We start from the raw sequence: 18559 nt of genomic DNA on the forward strand, positions 1-18559 counted from the left end.
AACCTAGTTCCACCTTTTTTTAAGTTCAACTACTCCTTTCGCATTTTTCAACCCATTTCAGCTCTCCCACCGTCAAAACGCAACTAATATTCAGGAAAAACAAACAAGTTGGTTAAGGAACTAGAAAAATTCCCTTTTTTTCCCGGAATTCCAGGAATTTCTCAATTAAAAACTGTTAATTATTCAACATTTCTTGACCGATTTAAACAATTCCAACACCAACCAATTCAGTTCATTTAGAACAGGGGTGCCCACACTTTTTCTGCAGGCGAGCTACTTTTCAATTGACCAACTCGAGGGGATCTACCTCATTTATATATATCATTTATATTTATTTATTTATGAAAGAGACATTTTTGTAAACAAGTTAAATGTGTTTAATGATAATACAAGCATGTGTAACACATATAGATGTCTTTCTTTCACAAAGACAAGAATATAAGTTGGTGTATTACCTGATTCTGATGACTTGCATTGATTGGAATCAGACAGTAATGATGATAACGCCCACATTTTCAAATGGAGGAGAAAAAAAGTTGTCCTTTCTGTACAATACCACATGAAAGTGGTTGGTTTTTGGCATCTAATTCATCCAGCTTCCATACACTTTACAAGAAAAACATTGGCGGAAAATTCCGTAGCTTGCTTGATTGACATTCACGGCACCCGAGGGTCTTGTGAGATGACGCTGGCTGCTGCCAGTTCATTATTATGAAAAAATGACAGAGAGGAAGGCGAGAAACACTTTTTATTTCAACAGACTTCCGCGCCGTCCCTTCCGTCAAAACTCTAAAGGCCGACTGCACATTTCCTGTCTTCACAATAAAAGCCCTGCTTCATGCTGCCTGCGCTAACAAAATAAGAGTCTCGGAAAGCTGGCGTGCACAAGTGATGTGCACGCCAGCTTTCTGAGGGATCGCTTGTGCACGCCAGTTTTCCGAGACTCTGTATTTAGTTAGCGCAGGCAGCATGAAGCAGGGCTTTTATTGTGAAGATAGGAAATGTGCAGTCGGCCTTTAGAGTTTTGACGGAAGGTACGGCGCGAGAGTCTGTTGAAATAAAAAGTGTTTCTCGCCTTCCTCTCGGTCATATTTTCATAATAATGATCTTGCAGCAGCCAGCGTCATCTCACAAGACCCTCCGGTACCGTGAATGTCATTTAAGTGACGTCTTGGTGAAGATTGATGATCACTCATTTTTAGGTCTATTTTTTTTAAAAGCCTGGCTGGAGATCGACTGACACACCCCCCGCGGTCGACTGGTAGCTCGCGATCGACGTAATGGGCACCCCTGTTGTAGAACAATGAGTGCATCAATGTCAGAGGACCACTCAGTCAGTTCCTGTCACAAACAAACTAAATGATTCATTACCTGCCTCATCTTCATGTGTGCGGGCCACTCCCCTTCCTCCATCCCCCGCTCTCTATCTCCCCTCATTGCACAGTCCTCAAAGTATCTGTGCGTGCATACGAGTATGTCTGAAGATCTTCCTATGGGGGGTTTCCTGGCCTTCAAGGCCAACAAAGAAAGGGTACTTAACCTTCCTCCAGCATTCCTACCCTCCCCACATCTCTCCATCTCTTCTACCTTCCTCTCTTTATTCCCTTGTCCTCTCCTCAGTAGCTACCTTTGTTGCGCCGCGCTCTGACTGGAGTCAGAATGATCTCCGGGGATGGATGAGGCTTTGCTTTAAATGCTCAGAAAGAATTAGTCATCCAAATATTTAGCCTCTATCCACTTTTGAGGGTACATTATTCATTATTTATTTGAAAAAAGCTCAGTATTGTGTGCCATAGAAGGGTAACAATCCCAAATGTTGCTCTATTGCAGGTTCTTTTTTTTTTTTTAGTGCCATGGCCGTGATTTCCTAGCTTTAGAGCGCACCGAAATATAAGCGGCATCCACCTCATTTTTGGACACATTTATATTTTGTACATATATTAGCTGCATTCACATATAAACATGAAATATTTACACAGGCACTTGTGTTTATTGACATTTAACAAAGGACATTGTCTGTGACACAGTATACGTAGCCTTCCGGAGAGGTCATGGAGTCCAGTCTTTGTCCTTCGTTGCGCAAGGATCGTTATTGGTGATGGGATTCTTGTTTTGTACGTTTTCATTTTTTTTCCCGATGGCCGGGTTGACCGTCTCCGGTTTTGGGGCTGCGTTGTGTGCATTTGGTCGTGTCTTCTCCATGATGAGGGTGAGTCCTTAAAGTGCGAAAGGGCTGATGGAATTCTTGAATTGAATGCATTTATCTGCTCAGAGATAGCTTCAGTTTTATCCAAAGTACCGTATGGGTGTATTTTATAGTATACATTTTCCAGCGGGCACACAAATCAGAGTCTCCTCATTCTGCATCTTTGACGTAGACATTTACCCGATCCCTGACCCCAAAACAACTTGCTCCGTTTTTCAGGTAACCGTTTGCGATTACAGTGACGGAGAATATGCAGTCCCCAAAAAATGTATCTGCTTTTATACATGATTTAAGCCAGGGGTGCCCATTACGTCGATCGCGAGCTACCAGTCGACCGCGGGGGGTGTGTCAGTCGATCTCCAGCCAGGCTTTTAAAAAAAATAGACCTAAAAATGAGTGATCATCAATCTTCACCAAGACGTCACTTAAATGACATTCACGGTACCGGAGGGTCTTGTGAGATGACGCTGGCTGCTGCAAGATCATTATTATGAAAATATGACCGAGAGGAAGGCGAGAAACACTTTTTATTTCAACAGACTCTCGCGCCGTACCTTCCGTCAAAACTCTAAAGGCCGACTGCACATTTCCTATCTTCACAATAAAAGCCCTGCTTCATGCTGCCTGCGCTGACTAAATACAGAGTCTCGGAAAACTGGCGTGCACAAGCGATCCCTCAGAAAGCTGGCGTGCACATCACTTGTGCACGTCAGCTTTCCGAGACTCTTATTTTGTTAGCGCAGGCAGCATGAAGCAGGGCTTTTATTGTGAAGATAGGAAATGTACAGAGTTTTGACGGAAGGGACGGCGCGAAAGTCTGTTGAAATAAAAAGTGTTTCTCGCCTTCCTCTCTGTCATTTTTTCATAATAATGAACTGGCAGCAGCCAGCGTCATCTCACAAGACCCTCGGGTGCCGTGAATGTCAATCAAGCAAGCTACGGAATTTGCCGCCAATGTTTTTCTTGTAAAGTGTATGGAAGCTGGATGAATTAGATGCCAAAAACCAACCACTTTCATGTGGTATTGTACAGAAAGGACAACTTTTTTTCTCCTCCATTTGAAAATGTGGGCGTTTTCATCATTACTGTCTGATTCCAATCAATGCAAGTCATCAGAATCAGGTAATACACCAACTTATATTCTTGTCTTTGTGAAAGAAAGACATCTATATGTGTTACACATGCTTGTATTATCATTAAACACATTTAACTTGTTTACAAAAATGTCTCTTTCATAAATAAATAAATATAAATGATATATATAAATGAGGTAGATCCCCTCGAGTTGGTCAATTGAAAAGTAGCTCGCCTGCAGAAAAAGTGTGGGCACCCCTGTCCTAAATATTTAATGGATCAAAATCAAGATGCCTTCCTTCTTTTGTATTCGAGATAATACCCCCCCCAAAAAATACCAACTGTATTTATATAGTGTCTGTGGAGGTTCATTTTCTCAGCTGAGAGAGTACTTCATGTTTATTATTAGAGTTAAGGAACACGCCCCAAGTGATTTATTGAAGAAATGGGGCTTATCTGATGTACATTATTTTGGGAGGGAGCCACCATGAACTTCACAAATGTTCATTTAGCTTCTTCTACTGTATGTGTCTACCCTGCATGACTTTCTCCTCCCCATGCAAAACCTAAAAAAAAACCCCAACACCACTTGAGTCTTATGATCATAAATACACCGCCTCTCGGTCTTCTTTGGTGAGTACTCATGACCAAATATGGTAATGTAGTAACTCCGACCCCATCCCCCTTTCCCTTTGCACCTATCCTCCCCTCCATCCTTGCTCCTCTTGCAGGGCTGCTCCTGGCTATAGCCTGAAGAGCTCCGCCCATCCTGTCCACCCCTCTCCACCCCGGAGTCCTCCCCCAGGATGTTGAGTCCCATCCAGGTGCTGTGCTCCGACATCACTACCCTTTCTCTGGAGCCTGAGCCGTTTGCCTCTTACACTGAAGGTGTGTGCTCTATACTCTTCTCTTCCCGAAAAGTCGCACAGCCACATGAGTTTGGGGGCGTGGAGCTTTTGTGTCGTTCATTTCTCCTGCCGCTATTTCTGTACCAGCCTTGGTATTTTTAACCCAGATGGTGTGCGAGAGTGAGATTGATTCCTTTAAATCAGGGGTGCCCACAGTTTTTCTGCAGGCGAACTACTTTTCAATTGACCAACTCGAGGGGATCTACCTCATTTATATATATATCATTTATATTTATTTATTTATGAAAGAGACATTTTTGTAAACAAGTTAAATGTGTTTAATGATAATACAAGCACGTGTAACACATATTGATGTCTTTCTTTCACGAAGACAAGAATATAAGTTGGTGTATTACCTGATTCGGATGACTTGCATTGATTGGAATCAGACAGTAATGATGATAACGCCCACATTTTCAAATGGAGGGGAAAAAAAGTTGTCCTTTCTGTACAATACCACATGAAAGTGGTTGGTTTTTGGCATCTAATTCATCCAGCTTCCATACACTTTACAAGAAAAACATTGGCGGCAAATTCCGTAGCTTGCTTGATTGACATTCACGGCACCCGAGGGTCTTGTGAGATGACGCTGGCTGCTGCCAGTTCATTATTATGAAAAAATGACAGAGAGGAAGGCGAGAAACACTTTTTATTTCAACAGACTTTTGCGCCGTCCCTTCCGTCAAAACTCTAAAGGCCGACTGCAGATTTCCTTTCTTCACAATAAAAGCCCTGCTTCATGCTGCCTGCGCTAACAAAATAAGAGTCTCGGAAAGCTGGCGTGCACAAGTGATGTGCACGCCAGCTTTCTGAGGGATCGCTTGTGCACGCCAGTTTTCCGAGACTCTGTATTTAGTTAGCGCAGGCAGCATGAAGCAGGGCTTTTATTGTGAAGATAGGAAATGTGCAGTCGGCCTTTAGAGTTTTGACGGGAGGTACGGCGCGAGAGTCTGTTGAAATAAAAAGTGTTTCTCGCCTTCCTCTCGGTCATATTTTCATAATAATGATCTTGCAGCAGCCAGCGTCATCTCACAAGACCCTCCGGTACCGTGAATGTCATTTAAGTGACGTCTTGGTGAAGATTGATGATCACTCATTTTTAGGTCTATTTTTTTTAAAAGCCTGGCTGGAGATCGACTGACACACCCCCCGCGGTCGACTGGTAGCTCGCGATCGACGTAATGGGCACCCCTGCTTTAAATAGTTTGACGAGATGAGGCGCCGTCTCCTTTTTTATAATTCTTCTTCAGTCTCATTTTTAGACTTGCTCTCCAGTGTTGAGCGGCTCAGTCAAAGATACCAGAGGATTACATTCTACTATGTGCACGTGATCAGACTTTTCAATATCCTCAGTGGCTAAATTGGGGCGTAAATCCCTAAGCGCTTAATCTTTTTTTTTTTCAATAGTAGTCTTGCAAATCTGTTGAAATGTATTTGTTTACCCAACATGACTCATTTCATTCAGCATTGAGCGTCCATCAAATTCAGGCATGTGAAAATCCTCAATCCTCAAATCCGCGTTTTGATGAATGAAATATCAAAAAATAGAATCCAAAAATTTGTGAATGCTCGCCTCAGTCTGTTTTCTTGCGTAAACGGCGTAGTGAAATGCAGGACAGGGAGACGATCAGGGGCGCCGAAACAAGCTCGCTAGTTAGCACTTTTTTTCCCTAACTTATTTGAAAGAGGGACAGATACAGAAACAGATATTTGCAACAGTTATCCAATTTGCAGCCAAAGCTAATTTACAACACTTGGGGCTTCACGGTGGCAGAGGGGTTAGTGCATCTGCCTCACAATACGAAGTTCCTGCAGTCCTGGGTTCAAATCCAGGCTCGGGATCTTTCTGTGTGGAGTTTGCATGTTCTCCCCGTGACTGCGTGGGTTCCCTCCGGGTACTCCGGCTTCCTCCCACTTCCAAAGACATGCACCTGGGGATAGGTTGATTGGCAACACTAAATGGGCCCTAGTGTGTGAATGTGAGTGTGAATGTTGTCTGTCTATCTGTGTTGGCCCTGCGATGAGGTGGCGACTTGTCCAGGGTGTACCCCGCCTTCCGCCCGATTGTAGCTGAGATAAGCGCCAGCGCCCCGAAACCCCAAAAGGGAATAAGCGGTAGAAAATGAATGGATGGATGTCCCCAACAACAACGCTTGATTCACTCTGCGATCAACAACGACGGCTTTCTACAAAACCCAAAACCAGTGAAGTTGTCACGTTGTGTAAATGGTAAATAAAAAGAGAATACAATGATTTACAAATCCTTTTCAACCTATATTCAATTGAATAGACTGCAAGGACAAGATATTTAATGTTCCAACTGGAGAACTGTTATTTTTTTGCCATTATTAGCACATTTGGATAAAGCCTTCCCGGTAAGGTTTATTCAGGTGTACTGGAGAGGAGGCTACGCCGGATAGTCGAACCTCGGATTCAGGAGGAACAGTGTGGTTTTGGTCCTGGTCGTGGAACTGTGGACCAACTCTATACTCTGGGCAGGGTTCTTGAGGGTGCATGGGAGTTTGTCCAACCAGTCTACATGTGCTTTGTGGACTTGGAGAAGGCATTGGACCGTGTCCCTCGGGAAGTCCTGTGGGGAGTGCTCAGAGAGTATGGGGTATCGGACTGTCTTATTGTGGCGGTCCGATCCCTGTATGATCAGTGTCAGAGCTTGGTCCGCATTGCCGGCAGTAAGTCGGACACATTTCCAGTGAGGGTTGGACTCCGCCAAGGCTGTCCTTTGTCACCGATTCTGTTCATATTTTTTATGGACAGAATTTCTAGGTACGGTCAAGGCGTTGAGAGGATCTGGTTTTGGTGGCTGCAGGATTAGGTCTCTGCTTTTTGCAGATGATGTGGTCCTGATGGTTTCATCTGGCCAAGATCTTCAACTCTCACTGGACCGGTTCACAGACGAGTGTGAAGCAACTGGGATGAGAATCAGCACCTCCAAGTCCGAGTCCTTGGCTCTCATGGGTGGAATGCCATCTCCGGGTTGGGGAGGAGACCCTGCCCCAAGTGGAGGAGCTCAAGTACCTAGGAGTCTTGTTCACGAGTGAGGGAAGAGTGGATCGTGAGATCGACAGGCGGATCGGTGCGGCGTCTTCAGTAATGCGGACGTTGTATCGATCCGTTGTGGTGAAGAAGGAGCTGAGCCGGAAGGCAAAGCTCTCAATTTACTGGTCGATCTACGTTCCCATCCTCACCTATGGTCATGAGCTTTGGGTCATGACCGAAAGGATAAGATCACAGGTACAAGCGGTCCAAATTAGTTTCATCCGCCGTGTGGCGGGGCTCTCCCTTAGAGATAGGGTGAGAAGCTCTGCCATCCGGGAGGAACTCAAAGTAAAGCCGCTGCTCCTTCACATCGAGAGGAGCCAGATGAGGTGGTTCGGCCCGAACGCCTCCCTAGGGAGGTGTTTAGGGCACGTCCAACCGGTAGGAGGCCACGGGGAAGACCCAGGACACGTTGGCCTGGGAACGCCTCGGGATCCCCCGGGCAGAGCTAGACGAAGTGGCTGGGGAGAGGGAATTCTGGGCTTCCCTGCTTAGGCTGTTGCCCCCGCAACCCGATCTCGGATAAGCGGAAGATGATGGATGGATGGATGGATGGATGGAAGTTGAGGAATGCTCATCAAACACTTATTTGGAACATCCAGGCTAATTGGGAACAGGTGGGTGCCATGATTGGGTATAAAAGCAGCTTCCATGAAATGTTCAGACATTCACAAACAAGGATGGGGCGAGGGTCACCACTTTGTCAACAAATTCCTGAGCAAATTGTCCAACACTTTAAGAACTTACACATCTGTGAAGGCACCATTAAAGTTACATACAGGTTTTGGAGAAACATATGTTGCCATTTCATGGAATCCCCTGTTCTTTTCAGCAAGCCATGTGTTACAACAGCATGTCTTCATAGTACAAGAGTGCTGGTACTAGACCGGCCTAGACCTGTCTCCCATTGAAAATGTGTGGCACAATATGAAGCCTAAAACACCACAAGGGAGACCCCGGAATGTTGAACAACTTAAGCTGTAAATCAAGCAAGAATGGGAAAGAATTCCACCTGAAAAGCTTCAATAATGTGTCTCCTCAGTTCCCAAACCTTTACTGAGTGTTGTCAAAAGGAAAGGCCGTGTAACACACTGGTAAAAATGCCCCTGTGACAACTCTTGCTATCTGTTTTTATTTACAAATTATACAACATGCCAACTTCACTGGTTTTGGGTTTTCTACTTTGCTGCTAATCATATTCGGATGATTACAATCCAATCACTGTTAGTTCCGAACCAGTTGTAGTTCTAGAGTACCATTACCATAGGGGGCGTGGCTTCAGGGTTGAGTTGCTAAATGGGAAACATTTTCTCAATTCTTTGCATGTGTGTTGTATCATTTTAAATGACATTTTCAATAATTAGGGATGTCCGATAATATGGACTGCCGATAAATGCTTTAAAATGTAATATTGGAAATGATCCAATTGACCCCAGGTCAATTGAGTTGGAGACCCCTGCTTTAATGCATCCAGGGGGGCATCACAACAAAATTAGACGTACTAATGTGTTGATTCCACGACTGTGTATATCTGTATCGGTTGATATCGGAATCGTTAATTAAGAGTTGGACAATATCGGAATATCAGCAAAAAAGCCATTGTTAGACATCCCTAATATTTAGTCACCAATAACACAAAGCTGAAACAAAATTTGTTTTCAGCAGTTCTTAAAATAAAAATAATATCGATATGGCCACCACATATTTTCACTTTTGAGTGTGGCCTTTGGCTGAAAAAGTTTGGACACCCCTGAACTAAAGTATCAAAAGTATCAATATGTTGATTTAAGAATCGATATTAGAGCATAAAGATCTGGTATCAACTAGAGACGTCCGATAATTTCAGACTAACGATATTTTCGACCGATAAATGCTTTAAAATGTAATATCGGAAATTATCGGTATTGGTTTCAAAAAGTAATATTTATGACTTTTTAAAACGCCACTGTGTGCACGGACGTAGTGCACCAATAACAACCGTAAAGGCACTTTTTTTACATAATATTTACGGCTTTTCCAACACACAAGTGAATGCAAGGCATACTTGGTCAACAGCCATACAGGTCACACTGAGGGTGGCCGTATAAACAACTTTAACACTGTTACAAATATGCGCCACACTGTGAAGCCGCACTAAACAAGAATGACAAACACATTTCGGGAGAACATCCGCGCCGTAACACAACATAAACACAACGGAACTAATACCCAGAACCCCTTTCAGCACTAACTCTTCCGGGACGCTACAATATACACCCCCTGCTAATCCCTACCCCCCACCTCAACCGTCTCAAGCTAAATTCCAAGCTGCTGTTTTGAGGCATGTTTAAAAAAATAACGCACTTTGTGACTTCAATAATAAATATGGCAGTGCCATGTTGGCATTTTTTTCCATGACTTGAGTTGATTTATTTTGTAAAACCTTGTTACATTGTTTAATGCATCCAGCGGGGCATCACAACAAAATGAGGCATAATAATGTGTTCATTCTACGGATGTATATATCGGTATCGGTAATTAAGACTTGGACAATATCAGAATATCGAATATCGGCAAAAAAGCCATTATCGGACATCTCTAATAATAATGTTGGTAAATGATGTCGTAAATCAGGGGTGCCCACACTTTTTCTGCAGGCGAGTTACTTTTCAATTGACCAACTCGAGGGGATCTACCTCATTTATATATATCATTTATATTTATTTATTTATGAAAGAGACATTTTTGTAAACAAGTTAAATGTGTTTAATGATAATACAAGCATGTGTAACACATATAGATGTCTTTCTTTCACGAAGACAAGAATATAAGTTGGTGTATTACCTGATTCTGATGACTTGCATTGATTGGAATCAGACAGTAATGATGATAACGCCCACATTTTCAAATGGAGGAGAAAAAAAGTTGTCCTTTCTGTACAATACCACATGAAAGTGGTTGGTTTTTGGCATCTAATTCATCCAGCTTCCATACACTTTACAAGAAAAACATTGGCGGCAAATTCCGTAGCTTGCTTGATTGACATTCACGGCACCCGAGGGTCTTGTGAGATGACGCTGGCTGCTGTCAGTTCATTATTATGAAAAACATGACAGAGAGGAAGGCGAGAAACACTTTTTATTTCAACAGACTTTCGCGCCGTCCCTTCCGTCCAAACTCTAAAGGCCGACTGCACATTTCCTATCTTCACAATAAAAGCCCTGCTTCATGCTGCCTGCGCTAACAAAATAAGAGTCTCGGAAAGCTTTCTGAGGGATCGCTTGTGCACGCCAGTTTTCCGAGACTCTGTATTTAGTTAGCGCAGGCAGCATGAAGCAGGGCTTTTATTGTGAAGATAGGAAATGTGCAGTCGGCCTTTAGAGTTTTGACGGAAGGTACGGCGCGAGAGTCTGTTGAAATAAAAAGTGTTTCTCACCTTCCTCTCGGTCATATTTTCATAATAATGATCTTGCAGCAGCCAGCGTCATCTCACAAGACCCTCCGGTACCGTGAATGTCATTTAAGTGACGTCTTGGTGAAGATTGATGATCACTCATTTTTAGGTCTATTTTTTTTAAAAGCCTGGCTGGAGATCGACTGACACACCCCCCGCGGTCGACTGGTAGCTCGCGATCGACGTAATGGGCACCCCTGCTTTAAATAAACAAAAACGTCAGTGGTACATTTACATGGGACATGTCGGTGTCAAAAAGACGGCCAAAAGAGGTTAGAAGCTGAGAATAGAAAGGCACCCAATTGCGGGAAATGTACTCATCATTTTCCAAACTTTCAGGGCTTGTGTGGCAGCAGATAGAAATGTTCTTCTTTTTTTTTTTCGCTAGCGTTGCCTGAGCACAATTAAACTTGTTTTTCAAGCATGCTGCTTGCAATGGTTTGAGTCCATTAAGTCACATTAGGATCACATCAGTTCTGCTTCCCCGTCTTGTGCTGTCTCTAAATCACTCCTCACTCTCTTAACACACACACTCCGTTTTTCCCTGATAACAACAAAACTGCAGGACAGGGATCAATTTCACCCCCCCCCCCCCCCCCCACTCCCTGTTTGTTTCTTTATTTCTCTACAGGGTCATTAAGTACACACACTTGTGCACACCTCCACAGGAAGAAAGTATGCCGGGTGCACGTGCTACACACACACACACACACACACACACACACTGGCCAGCACATGTACACAAACATCTCCTGCTGAGCGAGGCCTTCTCCTCTCTTTCAAGGCGTGTGTGTTTTTGGCCAAGCTTTAATGGCCGATGTTTTCCCAAAGCTGACATATCCGTAATTGGGACGGTGGGGCGTCTGCTCCATTCCTTGTCCCTATTGTGGCTCTCCTCATGAAAGAAGGGAGTTCCCACTCCCTCTGGTGCATACACCCACTCTTCCCCCCCCACCCGAGTCATGACGAAGATTGTATATTTTGTCCAAAAAAAAACACTCGGCTATGTTTAGGCAGTGGAAGCTGTGAAGTTTACCGTAATATCTTTGGTTTTTCCATACAGAAAATAGAAATGTATTAACATTCCTAACCCTCGGACCAGTGGTTCTCAAATGGGGGTACTTGAAGGTATGCCAAGGGGTACCTGAGATTATTTAGAAAATATTCTAAAATAGCAAAGAGTCAAAAATCCTTTATAAATATATTTATTGAATAATACTAACATAATAGTGAGAGTCCAGTCCATAGTGGATCTAACATAATAGTGAGAGTCCAGTCCATAGTGGATCTAACATAATAGTGTGAGAGTCCAGTCCATAGTGGATCTAACATACTAGTGAGAGTCCAGTCCATAGTGGATCTAACATAATAGTGAGAGTCCAGTCCATAGTGGATCTAACATAATAGTGTGAGAGTCCAGTCCATAGTGGATCTAACATAATAGTGAGAGTCCAGTCCATAGTGGATCTAACATAATAGTGAGAGTCCAGTCCATAGTGGATCTAACATAATAGTGAGAGTCCAGTCCATAGTGGATCTAACATAATAGTGAGAGTCCAGTCCATAGTGGATCTAACATAATAGTGAGAGTCCAGTCCATAGTGGATCTAACATAATAGTGAGAGTCCAGCCCATAGTGGATCTAATATAATAGTGTGAGAGTCCAGTCCATAGTGGATCTAACATAATAGTGTGAGAGTCCAGTCCATAGTGGATCTAACATAATAGTGTGAGTCCAGTCCATAGTGGATCTAACATAATAGTGTGAGTCCAGTCCATAGTGGATCTAACATAATAGTGAGAGTCCAGTCCATAGTGGATCTAACATAATAGTGTGAGTCCAGTCCATAGTGGATCTAACATAATAGTGAGAGTCCAGTCCATAGTGGATCTAACATAATCGTGAGAGTCCAGTCCATAGTGGATCTAACATAATAGTGTGAGTCCAGTCCATAGTGGATCCAACATAATAGTGAGAGTCCAGCCCATAGTGGATCTAACATAATAGTGTGAGAGTCCAGTCCATAGTGGATCTAACATAATAGTGAGAGTCCAGTCCATAGTGGATCTAACATAATAGTGAGAGAGTCCAGTCCATAGTGGATCTAACATAATAGTGAGAGTCCAGCCCATAGTGGATCTAACATAATAGTGTGAGAGTCCAGTCCATAGTGGATCTAACATCATAGTGAGAGTCCAGTCCATAGTGGATCTAACATAATAGTGAGAGTCCAGTCCATAGTGGATCAAACATAATAGTGAGAGTCCAGTCCATAGTGGATCTAACATAATAGTGAGAGTCCAGTCCATAGTGGATCTAACATAATGGTGTGAGAGTCGAGTCCATAGTGGATCTAACATAATAGTGTGAGAGTCCAGTCCATAGTGGATCTAACATAATAGTGAGAGAGTCCAGTCCACAGTGGATCTAACATAATAGTGAGAGTCCAGTCCATAGTGGATCTAACATAATAGTGAGAGTCCAGTCCATAGTGGATCTAACATAACAGTGAGAGTCCAGTCCATAGTGGATCTAACATAATAGTGTGAGTCCAGTCCAAAGTGGATCTAACATAATAGTGAGAGTCCAGTCCATAGTGGATCCAACATACTAGTGAGAGTCCAGTCCATAGTGGATCTAACATAATAGTGAGAGTCCAGTCCATAGTGGATCTAACATACTAGTGAGAGTCCAGTCCATAGTGGATCCAACATAATAGTGAGAGTCCAGTCCATAGTGGATCTAACATAATAGTGAGAGTCCAGTCCATAGTGGATCTAACATACTAGTGAGAGTCCAGTCCATAGTGGATCTAACATAATAGTGTGAGTCCAGTCCATAGTGGATCTAACATAATAGTGAGAGTCCAGTCCATAGTGGATCTAACATAATAGTGTGAGAGTCCAGTCCATAGTGGATCTAACATAATAGTGTGAGAGTCCAGTCCATAGTGGGTCTAACATAATAGTGTGAGAGTCCAGTCCATAGTGGATCTAACATAATAGTGAGAGTCCAGTCCATAGTGGATCTAACATAATAGTGAGAGTCCAGTCCATAGTGGATCTAACATCATAGTGAGAGTCCAGTCCATAGTGGATCTAACCTAATAGTGAGAGTCCAGTCCATAGTGGATCAAACATAATAGTGAGAGTCCAGTCCATAGTGGATCTAACATATTAGTGAGAGTCCAGTCCATAGTGGATCTAACATAATAGTGAGAGTCCAGTCCATAGTGGATCTAACATACTAGTGAGAGTCCAGTCCATAGTGGATCCAACATAATAGTGAGAGTCCAGTCCATAGTGGATCTAACATAATAGTGAGAGTCCAGTCCATAGTGGATCTAACATACTAGTGAGAGTCCAGTCCATAGTGGATCTAACATAATAGTGAGAGTCCAGTCCATAGTGGATCTAACATAATAGTGAGAGTCCAGTCCATAGTGGATCTAACATCATAATGAGAGTCCAGTCCATAGTGGATCTAACATAATAGTGAGAGTCCAGTCCATAGTGGATCTAACATAATAGTGTGAGTCCAGCCCAAAGTGGATCTAACATAATAGTGAGAGTCCAGTCCATAGTGGATCTAACATAATGGTGTGAGAGTCCAGTCCATAGTGGATCTAACATAATAGTGAGAGTCCAGTCCAAAGTGGATCTAACATAATAGTGTGAGTCCAGTCCATAGTGGATGTAACATAATAGTGAGAGTCCAGTCCATAGTGGATCTAACATAATGGTGTGAGAGTCCAGTCCATAGTGGATCTAACATAATAGTGAGAGTCCAGTCCATAGTGGATCTAACATAATAGTGTGAGAGTCCAGCCCATAGTGGATCTAACATAATAGTGTGAGTCCAGTCCAAAGTGGATCTAACATAATGGTGTGAGAGTCCAGTCCATAGTGGATCTAACATAATAGTGAGAGTCCAGTCCATAGTGGATCTAACATAATAGTGAGAGTCCAGTCCATAGTGGATCTAACATAATAGTGAGAGTCCAGTCCATAGTGGATCTAACATAATAGTGTGAGAGTCCAGTCCATAGTGGATCTAACATAATAGTGTGAGTCCAGTCCATAGTGGATCTAACATAATAGTGAGAGTCCAGTCCATAGTGGATCTAACATAATAGTGTGAGTCCAGTCCATAGTGGATCTAACATAATAGTGAGAGTCCAGCCCATAGTGGATCTAATATAATAGTGTGAGAGTCCAGTCCATAGTGGATCTAACATAATAGTGTGAGAGTCCAGTCCATAGTGGATCTAACATAATAGTGTGAGAGTCCAGTCCATAGTGGATCTAACATAATAGTGTGAGAGTCCAGTCCATAGTGGATCTAACATAATAGTGTGAGAGTCCAGTCCATAGTGGATCTAACATAATAGTGAGAGTCCAGTCCATAGTGGATCTGACATAATAGTGTGAGTCCAGCCCATAGTGGATCTAACATAATAGTGAGAGTCCAGCCCATAGTGGATCTAACATAATAGTGTGAGAGTCCAGTCCATAGTGGATCTAACATACTAGTGAGAGTCCAGTCCATAGTGGATCTAACATAATAGTGAGAGTCCAGTCCATAGTGGGTCTAACATAATAGTGAGAGTCCAGTCCATAGTGGATCTAACATAATGGTGTGAGAGTCCAGTCCATAGTGGATTTAACATAATAGTGTGAGTCCAGTCCATAGTGGATCTAACATAATAGCGAGAGTCCAGTCCATAGTGGATCTAACATAATAGTGTGAGAGTCCAGTCCATAGTGGATCTAACATAATCGTGAGAGTCCAGTCCATAGTGGATCTAACATAATAGTGTGAGAGTCCAGTCCATAGTGGATCTAACATAATAGTGAGAGTCCAGTCCATAGTGGATCTAACATAATAGTGAGAGTCCAGTCCATAGTGGATCTAACATAATGGTGTGAGAGTCCAGTCCATAGTGGATCTAACATAATCGTGAGAGTCCAGTCCATAGTGGATCTAACATAATAGTGTGAGAGTCCAGTCCATAGTGGATCTAACATAATAGTGAGAGTCCAGTCCATAGTGGATCTAACATAATAGTGAGAGTCCAGTCCATAGTGGATCTAACATAATGGTGTGAGAGTCCAGTCCATAGTGGATCTAACATAATAGTGAGAGTCCAGTCCATAGTGGATCTAACATAATAGTGTGAGAGTCCAGTCCATAGTGGATCTAACATAATCGTGAGAGTCCAGTCCATAGTGGATCTAACATAATAGTGTGAGTCCAGTCCATAGTGGATCTAACATAATAGTGAGAGTCCAGCCCATAGTGGATCTAATATAATAGTGTGAGAGTCCAGTCCATAGTGGATCTAACATAATAGTGTGAGAGTCCAGTCCATAGTGGATCTAACATAATAGTGTGAGAGTCCAGTCCATAGTGGATCTAACATAATAGTGTGAGAGTCCAGTCCATAGTGGATCTAACATAATAGTGTGAGAGTCCAGTCCATAGTGGATCTAACATAATAGTGAGAGTCCAGTCCATAGTGGATCTGACATAATAGTGTGAGTCCAGCCCATAGTGGATCTAACATAATAGTGAGAGTCCAGCCCATAGTGGATCTAACATAATAGTGTGAGAGTCCAGTCCATAGTGGATCTAACATAATAGTGAGAGTCCAGTCCATAGTGGGTCTAACATAATAGTGAGAGTCCAGTCCATAGTGGATCTAACATAATGGTGTGAGAGTCCAGTCCATAGTGGATTTAACATAATAGTGTGAGAGTCCAGTCCATAGTGGATCTAACATAATAGCGAGAGTCCAGTCCATAGTGGATCTAACATAATAGTGTGAGAGTCCAGTCCATAGTGGATCTAACATAATCGTGAGAGTCCAGTCCATAGTGGATCTAACATAATAGTGTGAGAGTCCAGTCCATAGTGGATCTAACATAATAGTGAGAGTCCAGTCCATAGTGGATCTAACATAATAGTGAGAGTCCAGTCCATAGTGGATCTAACATAATGGTGTGAGAGTCCAGTCCATAGTGGATCTAACATAATAGTGAGAGTCCAGTCCATAGTGGATCTAACATAATAGTGTGAGAGTCCAGTCCATAGTGGATCTAACATAATCGTGAGAGTCCAGTCCATAGTGGATCTAACATAATAGTGTGAGAGTCCAGTCCATAGTGGATCTAACATAATAGTGAGAGTCCAGTCCATAGTGGATCTAACATAATAGTGTGAGTCCAGGCCATAGTGGATCTAACATAATAGTGTGAGTCCAGTTCATAGTGGATCTAACATAATAGTGTGAGAGTCCAGCCCATAGTGGATCTAACATAATAGTGTGAGAGTACAGCCCATAGTGGATCTAACATAATAGTGAGAGTCCAGTCCATAGTGGATCTAACATAATAGTGAGAGTCCAGCCCATAGTGGATCTAACATAATAGTGTGAGAGTACAGTCCATAGTGGATCTAACATAATAGTGAGAGTCCAGCCCATAGTGGATCTAACATAATAGTGTGAGAGTACAGCCCATAGTGGATCTAACATAATAGTGAGAGTCCAGTCCATAGTGGATCTAACATAATAGTGTGAGAGTCCAGCCCATAGTGGATCTAACATAATAGTGAGAGTCCAGTCCATAGTGGATATAACATAATGGTGTGAGAGTCCAGTCCATAGTGGATCTAACATAATAGTGAGAGTCCAGTCAATAGTGGATCTAACATAATAGTGAGAGTCCAGTCCATAGTGGATCTAACATAATAGTGAGAGTCCAGTTCATAGTGGATCTAACATAATAGTGTGAATCCAGTCCATAGTGGATCTAACATAATGGTGTGAGAGTCCAGTCCATAGTGGATCTAACATAATCGTGAGAGTCCAGTCCATAGTGGATCTAACATAATAGTGTGAGAGTCCAGTCCATAGTGGATCTAACATAATAGTGAGAGTCCAGTCCATAGTGGATCTAACATAATAGTGAGAGTCCAGTCCATAGTGGATCTAACATAATGGTGTGAGAGTCCAGTCCATAGTGGATCTAACATAATAGTGAGAGTCCAGTCCATAGTGGATCTAACATAATAGTGTGAGAGTCCAGTCCATAGTGGATCCAACATAATCGTGAGAGTCCAGTCCATAGTGGATCTAACATAATAGTGTGAGTCCAGTCCATAGTGGATCTAACATAATAGTGAGAGTCCAGCCCATAGTGGATCTAATATAATAGTGTGAGAGTCCAGTCCATAGTGGATCTAACATAATAGTGTGAGAGTCCAGTCCATAGTGGATCTAACATAATAGTGTGAGAGTCCAGTCCATAGTGGATCTAACATAATAGTGTGAGAGTCCAGTCCATAGTGGATCTAACATAATAGTGTGAGAGTCCAGTCCATAGTGGATCTAACATAATAGTGAGAGTCCAGTCCATAGTGGATCTGACATAATAGTGTGAGTCCAGCCCATAGTGGATCTAACATAATAGTGAGAGTCCAGCCCATAGTGGATCTAACATAATAGTGTGAGAGTCCAGTCCATAGTGGATCTAACATACTAGTGAGAGTCCAGTCCATAGTGGATCTAACATAATAGTGAGAGTCCAGTCCATAGTGGGTCTAACATAATAGTGAGAGTCCAGTCCATAGTGGATCTAACATAATGGTGTGAGAGTCCAGTCCATAGTGGATTTAACATAATAGTGTGAGAGTCCAGTCCATAGTGGATCTAACATAATAGCGAGAGTCCAGTCCATAGTGGATCTAACATAATAGTGTGAGAGTCCAGTCCATAGTGGATCTAACATAATCGTGAGAGTCCAGTCCATAGTGGATCTAACATAATAGTGTGAGTGTCCAGTCCATAGTGGATCTAACATAATAGTGAGAGTCCAGTC

The 18559-nt window shown here is 42.7% G+C and overlaps 1 protein-coding gene across 2 annotated transcripts in view; it reads left to right on the forward strand.

The window, feature by feature from the left end:
• The window catches only part of LOC133552551 (serine/threonine-protein phosphatase 2A 55 kDa regulatory subunit B gamma isoform), an 82350-nt gene that overhangs the window by 8768 nt on the left and 55023 nt on the right, over nucleotides 1-18559 (forward strand). Inside the window, exon 3 of one of the 2 annotated variants that reach the window (XM_061899791.1) lies at nucleotides 4012-4168. The exons of the other annotated variant lie outside the window; for it this stretch is intronic. Within the exon in view, the coding sequence (XP_061755775.1) occupies nucleotides 4087-4168 (82 nt within the window). The 5' untranslated portion in view covers nucleotides 4012-4086. The remainder of the gene's footprint in view (nucleotides 1-4011; nucleotides 4169-18559) is intronic. 2 annotated transcript variants of the gene reach the window in all.

The sequence above is a fragment of the Nerophis ophidion genome, linkage group LG05, assembly GCF_033978795.1.
Source record: "Nerophis ophidion isolate RoL-2023_Sa linkage group LG05, RoL_Noph_v1.0, whole genome shotgun sequence".
Taxonomy (NCBI): Eukaryota; Metazoa; Chordata; class Actinopteri; order Syngnathiformes; family Syngnathidae; genus Nerophis; species Nerophis ophidion.